General features: G+C 38.5%; 1 protein-coding gene across 1 annotated transcript in view; it reads left to right on the forward strand.

The window, feature by feature from the left end:
• GRIN2B (glutamate ionotropic receptor NMDA type subunit 2B) overlaps positions 1-12,465 on the forward strand; it is a 327,364-nt gene that overhangs the window by 295,862 nt on the left and 19,037 nt on the right. The window contains exon 10 of the mRNA XM_089523788.1: positions 10,876-11,036. Coding sequence (XP_089379914.1) covers positions 10,876-11,036 — 161 coding nt within the window. The remainder of the gene's footprint in view (positions 1-10,875; positions 11,037-12,465) is intronic.

Here is a 12,465-nt window from a genome sequence, read left to right on the forward strand (position 1 = left end):
ACACGATGCGCATGGTTTCTTTTGGGGGCTTCTTTTTGTGCCGCAGAAGGGGTGCCATTGCGTGTGCACGGTGGACGGCATCATTGCATTCCCCATGTAAACGGCAGTGCACCAAGATGGCACCCATGGCACACGGTAGGGGTTGGGAGCATGTAAACGCTCCATCCTACCACAGCCCTAGTTTGGGCCCAGGCTGGCACAAAGTGCCAGTCTGTTTAGGGCCTAGGTGTACAAATTAGTTTTGCACTTTGAACTCAGTTTGCAGCAAATGAATTAAGCTGATGGAAGAGAGGAAAGGTGGGAGGAGGAGAGGGAAAGTGGGACATTTTAAAAGCAGCTAAAAAAGTAAGATAGGAGATGATCAGTCAGGACTGTCTTTGGCAGAGTTGGAAGGCATGTATTGCTTTGTCCACCTGCACTGGAATGCCACTGCTAGGCTTGCAGTCCCACTTTCTTTTCTCATACTGTAATCTCATATAAATCTCAGTCATTACATTTCTGCTCCTGTTCCTTTTTTAACCTTCCTATGAGACTCAGCATGTTAATGCTTCTATTTTAACACATTGAAATAAGACAATATTGCAGCATGGGAGGCCTGTAGCTCAGTGCATGCGTGAAGTCCCAGTTTTAATCTCCAGCAGGTAGGACTCACAGAGGTACTGTAAGAGAGCCTGGACAGCACTGGCCAGGCTAGCCAGTGTAACAGGTAATAATGAGCTAGATGGATCAATAATCTAATTCAGTGTAAGGCATTTCCCCATGAATGTGTTACTTACATTAATTTTATTGGCCTGAATTAAGTTCATATGTTATGCAAAATCTGCAGAATGGGATATATGGATGGTTTTCGTGTCCTCACTACAAACATCCCATGGAAAGTGCAAAGAGGTACCTCATGTATTTTTTCCATATGTGTTCCAACTAAGATTAAAACAGGGTCAGATGCTCTGTGGTTCTAATATACTGTATTTTCTGGCGTATAAGACTACTTTTTAACCCAGGAAAATCTTCTCAAAAGTCAGGGGTCGTCTTATATGCTGGGTGTCGTCTTATAGGGCAGGTGCTGAAACTTCCCAGCTGGACTCAAAAATCTGCGGTCGCCGCATATGGGGGGGGTGGGGGTGAGAGCTCAAAAATGGCCGCAGCCGCATCCCCTCCATATGCGGCAACCATATGAAAGCAACAAGGGTGGCGCTGTACAAGTATAGTAGAAGAAAATCCACTCACCAGGATTCGTGGAAAAAAGTGACTTAATACAGTCCCGATGACGAGGTGAGGGGGCGACTCACCGGGAAGGTGTAAGTGAAGGGCAGAGCAAGCTGCAGGCGTCCGGGACACCCAGGGTATGGAAAAAAAGAGCCATGTTTGCACTACCGCTCTGATAATCTTGGAGACAGGGAGGGCTGGGCAGGCAGGGAGAGCTGACCAATCCAAGCAGGCTTTGTATACAACAAGTTTTCCTGCTAAATTCCTGCATGTCATAAGTATTTGAATTAAAATTACCATATTGAAATCAAATCTGATGTTTTTTTAATTTTTATTTGGAGTGCGTTTGGAGAGGGGTAGTCTTATATGGCAAGTATATCGCAAACTCTATATTTTAACTGGAAAAGTTGGGGGTCATCTTATACACCCAGTCATCTTATACACTGGAAAATACGGTACTTACTGTTGCTTTATAGTGAAGAGACAATTGCCCCAATTTTAGCACTAACATTTTGCATCCACATGTTGGCTCATGGAATTGGTCCCATGAATACATCTGTGTTATTATTTTTTCATTGAATTGATCAACTATGCATCATGTTTTGAATGCCAGCCCTTCAAATATCTCCCTTTGGAAAAACAAAAAAGTTGTGTGGAAAATGCTGCCAAAAATGAGTTTTTTTTAAAATTCAGCAGACAATGCATAGAATTCATAGCTGTTCAATGTTCTGTTCTTAAATTTGGACAAAAGACCATTTTGTGACCTAAAAGCCATTAAATGGATCACATGGCCAATGCATCCTTCTTATTAGGATGCATCTCAGTTCTTTTGGAGCAATCTGAATGGATGTCAGGGAATGAACTGCTCTGTCATGTCTGGTTTCTTCTATAGTTTCTGTGGTACATCTAAAATTGCCTGCTGTTTGAGATAGGATTTGGGTTTATACAAATTGTTATTCTAACCTGGTAGCTAACTCTTCAGTTCTTACACAGTACTATTCTGGTGTTGAAGAGATGAGGTAGCCTAGCAACAAGGTCAATGTAGAAACTACATAGTAATGTGATGGTGAGAGTCTTCTCTGATCAGAGATTACATACCATCAGAGAAGAGGATGTGTAACCTTGAATTCTTAAGCAGCAGTCTAGTTAATGCAAATCTTGCATGTATTTATATTCTGCAAAGGGATCCAGGCAAACTAATGACCCTGCCATATGCATGTTATAGTTAATGTGACAGCAAGTTTATATTCCAAGTAGACCTTTGTTAAGAATTTGGCCAATTTACAGTAGCTTTTAACCTGCAAATCTCAACATTCTTTTAATTATTTTTTAAAACTCTCTGGGCTGTTTGCTCTGTATTTCTCTCCCTCTGCCTAACCCTAAGCAATCAGGGTTCCCCCCCCTCCATTTTGAATCACTGTTCTGTGGATTTTGCAAGACAGTGTAGCAACTCTTTACAAACATCTCATTGCTGAGACGTGCACAAGTCACATTATCACAATACCAGTACCAACATTATGTGAAAAGCAGTTTCCTCATCATTAATGGTGAGTAGGTGAAAGAATTAGTGTTTGCTTCAAGCTCCTAGCTTCCATAATTATTAGGGTTAGGTATATTAAAGAGTAGGGATGGACACTTTATCTTTTATTCAGTTTTTTTTTAAAAAAAACCCTCTGAAGATCTTTCCATACCACTATGAAGAAATTTGAGAATTTTAGTACACCTTTATTGGAAATAAGCCAAATTAAAGTCTCTCTAGTGCTCTGCATCCAATTCAGCAGAATCCTGAATTTCAAAGCATGTCACGCCAATTTGGATCAACTTTTACCAGCTCTGATTGGCAAAGAACTGACTGGTACAGTTTGATTGATGCAGAACTAATTGGTATAGTTTGGTTCCAGAGTGAAATAGTATAATCTAAACTCATTTGGATCCATCTAGAAATCTGGGGGTCAAAAATAAGTAGGAAAGAGCCAGTATGTCTCTAATGTGACCATATAGGGGGAAAGCATGGTAGTGGTCGGATAGAGGCCTTTCACATCCATGTGATTGATTGATTGGATAAATGAATTAATTAATTTTTGTGTTCTGTGAAAACACTGACAAATTTCTGAGTGATTTTCCAATCTCAAAACTGCCCAAACCACCACACATTTCCTATAAAGATGGTGGTTTAAATCATCCAACCTCAGAGGCCTATAGAAGTCCCAATATTCCCAGACAAGCAAACGTAGCCCCCAAAATGCAAACAAAATGGCAGCTGGTAGATATAGATCACTTCTGATTCACCCAGTATGTGTGGCTGTGGGCTGCTGGGGGGTGGTCACACCCTGGAAAATTGCCCTCTCCATAGTTGCACACCTCTGTGTTAAATGAATGATAAACCTGCGATGGAGCAGGAGCCAGCTATAGCCCTAGAAAAACAATAAAAATTTAAGAAAAACAAAAATTTCTATTATATGACATTAAAAAGGAAAAGAAGAAGGAATGATAGATCAAATAGCAAACAAAGAAAATAAAAAGGCATTTTCAGCTTGAAACAGACAGGCCAAATAGAGCGGCAGGAAACTGCATCAGTGCCATTTGTGCTGGGATCGCAGCAACTGCACATGCCTGGTCCCAATCTGTGCTGCTGCTCTGGTCCTGAACTGGGCTGGCAGAAGGAGTGGATTCTATATGTTCCTTTTTGGCATGGTTCTTTTTAAAGGGCTACAGCCCATATTTGGGGTGTGCATTATGTAAACAGCATGCTCCCAGCACAGTCTGAAGCCACGTCATCTTGCCCATGTGTTTGGGGCCTTCAACAGGCATACTCTTAAAGAGGAATAGTGAAACCTGTTAAATTTGATTTCTTCTTCCAAATTGTAAGTTCTTCCTATCCTATTTATGAAGAAATGTCATTTTTTAAAATAAAGTTCTGATCACAAATGGACTGAATGATTTTTTAATTTTTAATTTACCTGCAGACCAGCAAATTCATTAGGTATATATCCAAGAAATGAGAGGGAAATTTAAACCTAGAGTGGGGATGTTCTATTCTGGCCAGGGATCACTTTACATGACCAAGTAAAAATAAAAAAGATGAGGGAAACAATGGAAGAACTATATAAAACAGATGAAAGGATGATTAATTCATTCAAGAAAAAACCATATGAAGATGAATCTCCAGTTTTAGAAAGTGAAGTCGAGGCTGTCCTCAGAGCACTTAGGAGAAATCAGTCACCAGGAACAGATAACATTCCAATAGAACTGCTTCAAGTTACAGAGGTAGAATCTACTCTAGTCCTACTAAACTCTGTCAACAAATATGAAAAACAAAGCAATGGCCCCCAGATAGGAAACACTCAATGTACATTCCAATCCCTAAGAAAGGGTACAGTAGGGATTGCAGTAAACATAGGACCATTGTATTAATTTGCCATGCATATATAGTGGTGCTCAAAATTCTAGAACAAAGACTTTTACCATAGATGGAATGAGAATGCCAGCTGTCCAAGTTGGGTTCAGGAAAGGAAGAGTCACTAGGGATCATACCTCAAGTCTTCTTAGAAGCCAAGGTGACTTAACTGAGACTGTTGTCCTTTGCAAGAAGACCGTATAATTTGTAAGAAAAGAGGAAACCATATTACTAATGGATAGACTCAATCAAGGAAGACATGTCCTTTTATCTGCAAGACCTGAGCAGGGCTGTTGATGATAGGGGTGACCTGGAGATCTCTTATTCATAGGGTTACCATAAGCTGAAGTCGACTTGATGGCAGTTAACTAAAAACATAGGGAAAGGATTTTCCAACACCATAAACAAACAAACAAACAAACAAACAAATAAATTCCCAGTGTTGTCTAGGATAATCTTTCCAGTTACTGAGAAGGCTGTTGTGTTCTGGGACAGCAATCATCATGGCTATGTCCAACAACATTTGGAGGGCTACATGATTTCTACTCCTGTCCTGTATGATTGACCTTTGCCCTTACTGGATTATTACCTTTACTAGGTAGAGAATATTCAGCTGGATCCAAGAGAAAATAATTAGAACATTTCTGAACAAACGTAACCTGAACCCATAAAATGTACACTGTGATTTGGTTGCTACAGTTTCCTTACTGAGCAAGATGTGTGATTGTGCAATTTCCAACCAATCCTAGCTATTCTTGGATGAAACTGCATTTCTAGGTTTAATTCATGCATTAATTTTAAAAATGCAATTTTTGAAACATATACATTTTTGTATGACTTCCTCTAATGGAAGCATTTGTGCTAGCATTTTACTGAAAAGTCTGCAGATGTGTAGAAGTGAGAAGGAATAAACCTGGACTTCAGAACATCTGACAAGTTGAAGAAAGTCAGTCTGATTTGTCCAGTCCTACACATATCTAGCTTCCTTAACTTGGCAAGAGTGCCTTGTTCTGGCATGTATTAAAAACTAGCTAGGAGGAGGAGGCAGATGCTTTCCTAGTGTTCCACTAATTGACCCAGTTCAACAGCTGCTGAATCACAAATGCTTTCCACATTCCTCACTTCTTTGGACTCTTTAATGTTTATTACTTTTATGAATATTACAGGTTCAGATGCATTTGTCCAAATCTCTTGTCATAGGTGCAGAAATGAGGTTTTCTCTAAGTGTTCAAATACAGAGAATAATTTCTGTGTGAGAGTAAGGCATTTTCTTCAGTCTCTTTCTTTGGTCCTTGGGGGGCCTGTAGGTAGGTGAGTGGCAGCTGGGCATCGATTCCCTTCAGTGTTACAAGCACAAAGCCTGAAGACGAGAGATGAATATTTATGTATGTTCCTGTCAAGCATACAGCCAAAGATCTCTAGGTTTGGTTATCATATAGATCCTTGTGTTTAGTTTTCAAGGTTTTTCTGCACTAAACTGCAGGCTTGGCTCTGGGGCTTGGTGAATGGGAACAGTTCCAAGCTGCAAAATGTACAGTCACCATTAATTGAAAAATAATTAAAGTATCCATATAGTCAAGGCTGGTGCTATCAAGAGGCAGCCACCACAGGTAGAATGACAGCAAATAGGCTTGTCTCTCCCTTGCTGTTGACACACTTTGCTATCACAGGAAGGCCAGTTCTATGTTGCAGAACTACTGCCACAGCCATTCTTCTGTGCTAGCAAGGGCAACCCCCCAACACACACTTGCACTTCTGGAGGTCATTCATCAGCTAGCCAAGTTCCTCACTGTAGTAGTGGAAGAGATGTGTCACATCTGTACCCTCCTTGCCATGGATTGGTGAGGAGAAGACACTAGTGGTGGCAACAGTTCTAGTGTATTTTTCACGCCACTGAAAGAGAAGGAAGTAGTGATGCAGAGTGCTGGAGTCACAGGACTTTGTGAGGAAGGGGGATTGGGAAAACTGCCCTGTTATGGCATGGACAATTTGTCTGGCCATCCCTGCCACAGTATCTTTAATCCAAGGACCCTTGGGAACAAGATGCTAAACACAGCATATTGCCATGGGCTGCTACAGCTGCTGTTCCACTGATGCTTTATTCATGGTCCATCTCTCCTGCTTTTTCCATGGTGGAGAGGGTGAGAAGTTCTACCACCATAACTGCCACCTTCTGCTCTTCCTCCTCTAATTAGAAGAATCTTTAGACCCTTTGCGTCATGGAGGATAGTCCTTTGCTTCGCACCAAAAGCAATGGGAGCTAAAGCTGATAGCATTGAGATCAGAGACTTTTGTATCACTCTGATGATTGTTGGCAGCTCCGTAACCCAATTGTGATTTCTTCCCATCCCTTGCAACTATGCCAAAGAAAGCATACCTGAGTCATTGATTTCAGAATGACTTGTGGGCATATAACAAAAAAATGCCTTTCTGATTATTTTTTGTTTGTTCCCTAGGAAGGGGCTTTTGATTCTATAATATATCTTATTAGGCTTTTTGTATCTAGTAAGAATTAAACAAAAATGCTGACCTATATTTCAGTAAATAGATTTTTCTTTCAATTATTAGCAGCATGGACATGCTCACACCAGTGTCTCTTGATATATATTTCTGCATTTCTGTGGTAGGGGGAGGGAACAGATTTTATTTATTCCGTCAGTTGATGGTATACCACAGAAAACAATAGTATCTTTGTTGGTAGATCAATATACATGCAACTCTTCCAGAGGCTTCAAATTTGTAAAGTACATATACCCTTTGGTAGACTGGTAGTTTCTGTAGTAGAAGGTGATGATGTATATTCTTCATATATCTGTTGTATCCATGCACCAGAAGTTAATTGTGTGTGCCCGTGTTAGGCCCATAGTTTATTTATTTGCCACAATATCAAGTCAGGTCTGATTATTAAGCAAATTTAACTTTCTGCTTCATTGTGCAAAATGTCTCTCTGCAACATCAAGAAGGTTTTTTTTTATTTACTTGAATTTTTTGGCATAATTTCCACCTCCTAATGTTGATTTGGGCCCCTGGCTTACATCTCAGTTTGCTTCCACTCCACCCTCCTGTATATGGATTTTAAGCAGTCTTAGTAATTGTCAGTGCTAAAGTTTACTGCTCATAAAACCCCAGAAAGAATTGGTTGTGACTTAAGTAAACCAAGTAGCATATAAAATCTTATAGCATTTGCGCCTGGTAAGGGTTTTATGAGGAGTGTATTTACTATGAGTAGCAAGGGATTTGCAAGATGGCTTCCATCTCATTTTCGGCCCACTTCTGAAAACAACAACAACAAAATAACATTCACAAAAAGCACATAAGGGCAATAGCACCTCCTACTTATGTTCTCCAGCAGCTGGTACTCACAGAATTGTTACAGATTGAACCTGGCTGGGATAAGTGACATTCAAGTTAACATACTGAGTGTCCTGAGAGATGAAAAGTATCAGAATGTTATCATTTCCAGTACTGTATTAGTTTTGTGCCTACTATCAATGTGAAAAATCTCTCTGTCCCATTCTCACTGAGTTTCTCTGATTTCCACCTGAATTTTCTTCCTTTCCCCCCTTCCTTTCTTTAAAATATGCACATTGTTCAGGTACACCATTTTCTTGGAAACACCCTGTAAATCTTCTGAATATGTGAATGCTAGGGTCAAGGTGCATATTTTTTCTTTAAAAGTCTCATGATGTGAAAATGCTACTTTTACCAAGATTGTGGAGTACTTTCAGTTTTTTGTTCCATTCCTAGTGCCCACATATTCTTTCGTACAGAGGCCTCCCAGTTTACCTGGTTTTTGTAATTTTGCATTTGCAGTAAATTGTTTCTCTCTCTCTCTCTCTCTCTCTCTCTCTCTCTCTCACACACACACACACACACACACACACACACACACACTCTTATAGGGTTTTATGACTTTGGAAGATACGCAAGTGAATGGGACCTTTATGTCATTGTGTTGCCTCAGTGCACACTATGTACCCAAGAACTAACATCTGAGTTTATTGTAAGATCTTGCTGTCTCTTTTGTGAAGCTTTGTAAAGTATTACATTTTTAACAAATGTTTTTATTTTTTATTTTACCAAATTTCATAAGAACAATAATGTATGTAACTACCCAAATAATAGTAACTAATTCAGCTAATTCATCCTTACAGATGAAAGATTTTGCTCAAGCTGACAGGAATGCTATAGCATCATGAAACTTGATAACAGATTATGGAACATGTAGTATAGTGGTTCCCAAAATTTGATCCTACAGGTGTTTTACACTTCAGCTCCTAGAATTCCTGACTGTTGGCCAAGTTGGTTGGGGCTTCTGGGACCTGTAATCCAAAACACCCGGAGGACCAAAGTTTGGGAACCACTGATATAGTATGTTCTCTCGGGAAGCTAGTAACAGGTTTGCACATATGTTTAGGTATGAGAAGTGAGTTTTTAGTGTAAGGTAGTGCTTATTTACATATTGTGTAGGCAGTAGTGTCTGAAGAGGGAAACCAGTGTGCAAATTGCCCCAGGCTCTGTTGAATGAGGGCGAAAGTTGCTGAAGTGGTGTTTCTTAAGTATATTCTGCCCATGGATTCTAATAATGAAGATGTCATTAATTCATCTCAAATACAGCGTAGTCTTCTGGACTATCACTGGCATAATGTGGAACAATCTGAATTGGCCACTGCAGTGCCAATTACTGTACCTGGAAGTACAAGAATTGGAAGTCTGGTATTCAAACTGGGACTAGAATTAGAATTTGTTTGCAATCTACTTTCTGAAGGTGATGCAGAAGCAGCTGGATTGATTGGAGCAGGATTTTTTTCTCTCCATTTGAGCAGAGGAAGTTAGCCTTTTAGTCTTGCTAGTAGAATAGCCCTTCTTTCCACCTCATTTCTGTATATTTGAACCTGCTGGAATGGCTGATAGTAGTGACAATTGGTTATATGAATATGCATGTTTTAGTTGCCGTGTATTTTTGAGATGTTGTGGTCAGTCATGATTATGTTGTTAACTTTGTAACAACTGTACAGTAATTTTTCACCTGTCCTTTATCCATTATTAGCTTTGGTCCTTGGTGGAGAATGTCATGAGAATGAATGGAGGCAGAGATTGTATGGAGGAAAATAAAATCTTAAATGGATACTGAATAGTGTAGGTCTGTGTAGATATATAAACCAACCTCTACACTGTGGCCCTCACATTGATTAATTGGTTAATTCACTCTTAGAAAGGAGGAAAAAATATTGTCCTGATTGCGATGGCACATCAGAGATAGCATGTAATGTTTCTCCATAGACATGGATGGCAGTCATTCACTGATATGCAAGAAGGCAAAGAATTCAACTTATGGATAGCATTAGTGTGGCCCTAATACAAGTGACCCCAGCTCTGATGATAATGCAGATTCTTTTTGTATTTATTTAATTTTTATACTGTGTGTTTCTCAATCTAGGAACCAAAGTGGCCTACCATAAAATGATCCCAAACACTGAATACAAAGGCAATTTTTAGTGGCTGTAGTCCCAATCCTTCATCTGCATGCCTCATTATTAGGTTCAAATGCTATATTGTATGGAAATAAAAACGCTTGTTTGGGAGGGGGGCAGTAGTACAGTAATCACATTTGGAAAACAAATCAGTAATATGGAAAATATTTTGTTATTTGGGAAAACAAGTATAGCAGTTGAAAGAAGTTATATGTGCCTAGAAGGGCATTGATTTCTTTTTTCCAGTGGTTTCCATAACTGAGAGGTATGCTGGCTATATGCTTTAATTTCATCAGTTTTTCTCTTTGCACGATGAAATACTACAGCAAAAATAAACTAATTTACCTTGCTATGCATGGTTCTCAAATCTGGAAGACATGTGTGTGTGTGTTTAAGATTTTGGAGTATGGCCATGCTGGTTGTAGGAATGTGGCCATGCTAGTTGGAGGAATCTAGGAAATTTAATTCAAAAAAGTAATATAAAAAGATCTATATGGCTTAATTGTGAACACATAATAGGTCTAAATTTAATTCCTAATCCCCAGTTCAGCAGACCTACCAAATCAATTACTGAATAAAAAATAATTTATGTACATCCCATTAATTGAAATGGTCTACTCTGGTTGGGAATGCAATTATATTTAGGCCAAATCCTGCTGGGATCTTGCCCATTTGGGATTATTCATAATAATGCAAATATGCGATTATTTGTTTACCCTCTGTAACATTTCAGGGAATTTGACTCTTTCTCAAACAACTGTAAACATTTGAGAATTTTTCTTTCTCTCTTTTCTGCAGTTTCAAAATCCGAATGCTTTCTCACCACCTTTCCGTTTTGGGACAGTTCCTAATGGCAGTACAGAGAGGAATATTCGCAACAATTATGAACTGATGCATGCCTACATGGTGAAGTTCAACCAAAAATCAGTGCAAGATGCACTATCCTCACTGAAGACAGGGTGAGAATGTCTGCTTCTGAGTCTACCATACAAAGGAATGTTGCTAATTTAAACCTGACTGTGGGTGAATCTTTCTTGGTCCTTTAAGGAACTTTCTCCAGAATATTCCTTCTACCAAAACATTGAATATACTCCACAGAACAGCATTATTTAGAGAAAACACATCCTCCATTTTATTTTATTAATTGGATATATTAAGTAAAAAAAATAAGTGACTGTCTTTTTCTTCCAATATACACTTACTGAAAAGTTGATTGACTCATCTGTAGGAACAGTGACTTAAGCTACAAGACAAAAACTAAGAGAGTCTTGATCAAAATTTACCTAAAATTCTGTTTTCTCAGTCACTGTGAAATAATGATGTCCATTCTTCTTATTTTGAATAGAGTTCAGTCATTTGGGGTATCTTAAACACTATTGGATAAGGCAGCTTTGAACATCATGGCCAAAATCAAGTTTGTTAGTTCCAACTAGACCATACTAGAGCTCCCCAGAGTAAGATTAAAATCTACCCATCAAAGATCTTTTTCGGTTATGGCCCGTTCATATTGGAATAATCTCCCAGAGGAGATATGGTGTATCCCTACATTAGAAGTTTTTAAGAAGATGCTAAAAACCTACCTTTTTCAATTGGCATACCCTTCCAATTCGTTATAAAGTATACATTACAGAAATTAACTCAAGCCCAAAATATGTTATGATTGATATCGTATGTTGTTAGATTGATAATGTTTTTATAGATTGTTTTAACAAATTATTATTATATTATGGTGATTATATTTTAAATTGTAAATTGTGCTTATATTGTTCTCTGTTTTATATTCTGTTGGAATCCCGCTTCAATCTTGGGAGAAGCGGGAAATATAAATAAAATGTTTATTTTTTATTATTTTATTTGAATGAATAGAGTCTGTACAATTGACTTACCAAGTTCCCACTTGTTCAGTAGGTTTATTCTCATTGAGACTAAAAAACTAGATTTAGGCCCATGATTACTGCAAGAAATGCAGACACAGTGTGGATGTAATACACATACCCATTTATTTAAATATTTGTGTGCAGGACAATCATTCATGAGTGCTCTTATTTTTAAAGTTGATATTATATATATAAAGGGCCCACTCCATAATTCAGATTATTTCATGAAAAGAGTCTACGATAGTGTTTGTCTCTTCCTTGGAATAAGAATGTGAAGAATAATTTTGTTACCATGACCCCATCAAAAAGTGGCCAGCCACCATGACATTTTTCACATTTCAAGACTTTTGGCACATATTGTTCCCTCTGTGTTTTTCTGCACTGAATCATGTATTTCATGCAAAAAATTTGCAAAATTGTCTCTCCAAATTCCCAAAATGTGAAAAATAATTTAAAAATTATAATCTCACCTAGCAGGGAGAAAACCTTTGACATTTTTCATTCAAAATAA

The sequence above is a fragment of the Sceloporus occidentalis genome, unplaced genomic scaffold (assembly GCF_023333645.1).
Source record: "Sceloporus occidentalis isolate IW3139 unplaced genomic scaffold, rSceOcc1.0.p SCAF_5, whole genome shotgun sequence".
Classification (NCBI taxonomy): domain Eukaryota; kingdom Metazoa; phylum Chordata; class Lepidosauria; order Squamata; family Phrynosomatidae; genus Sceloporus; species Sceloporus occidentalis.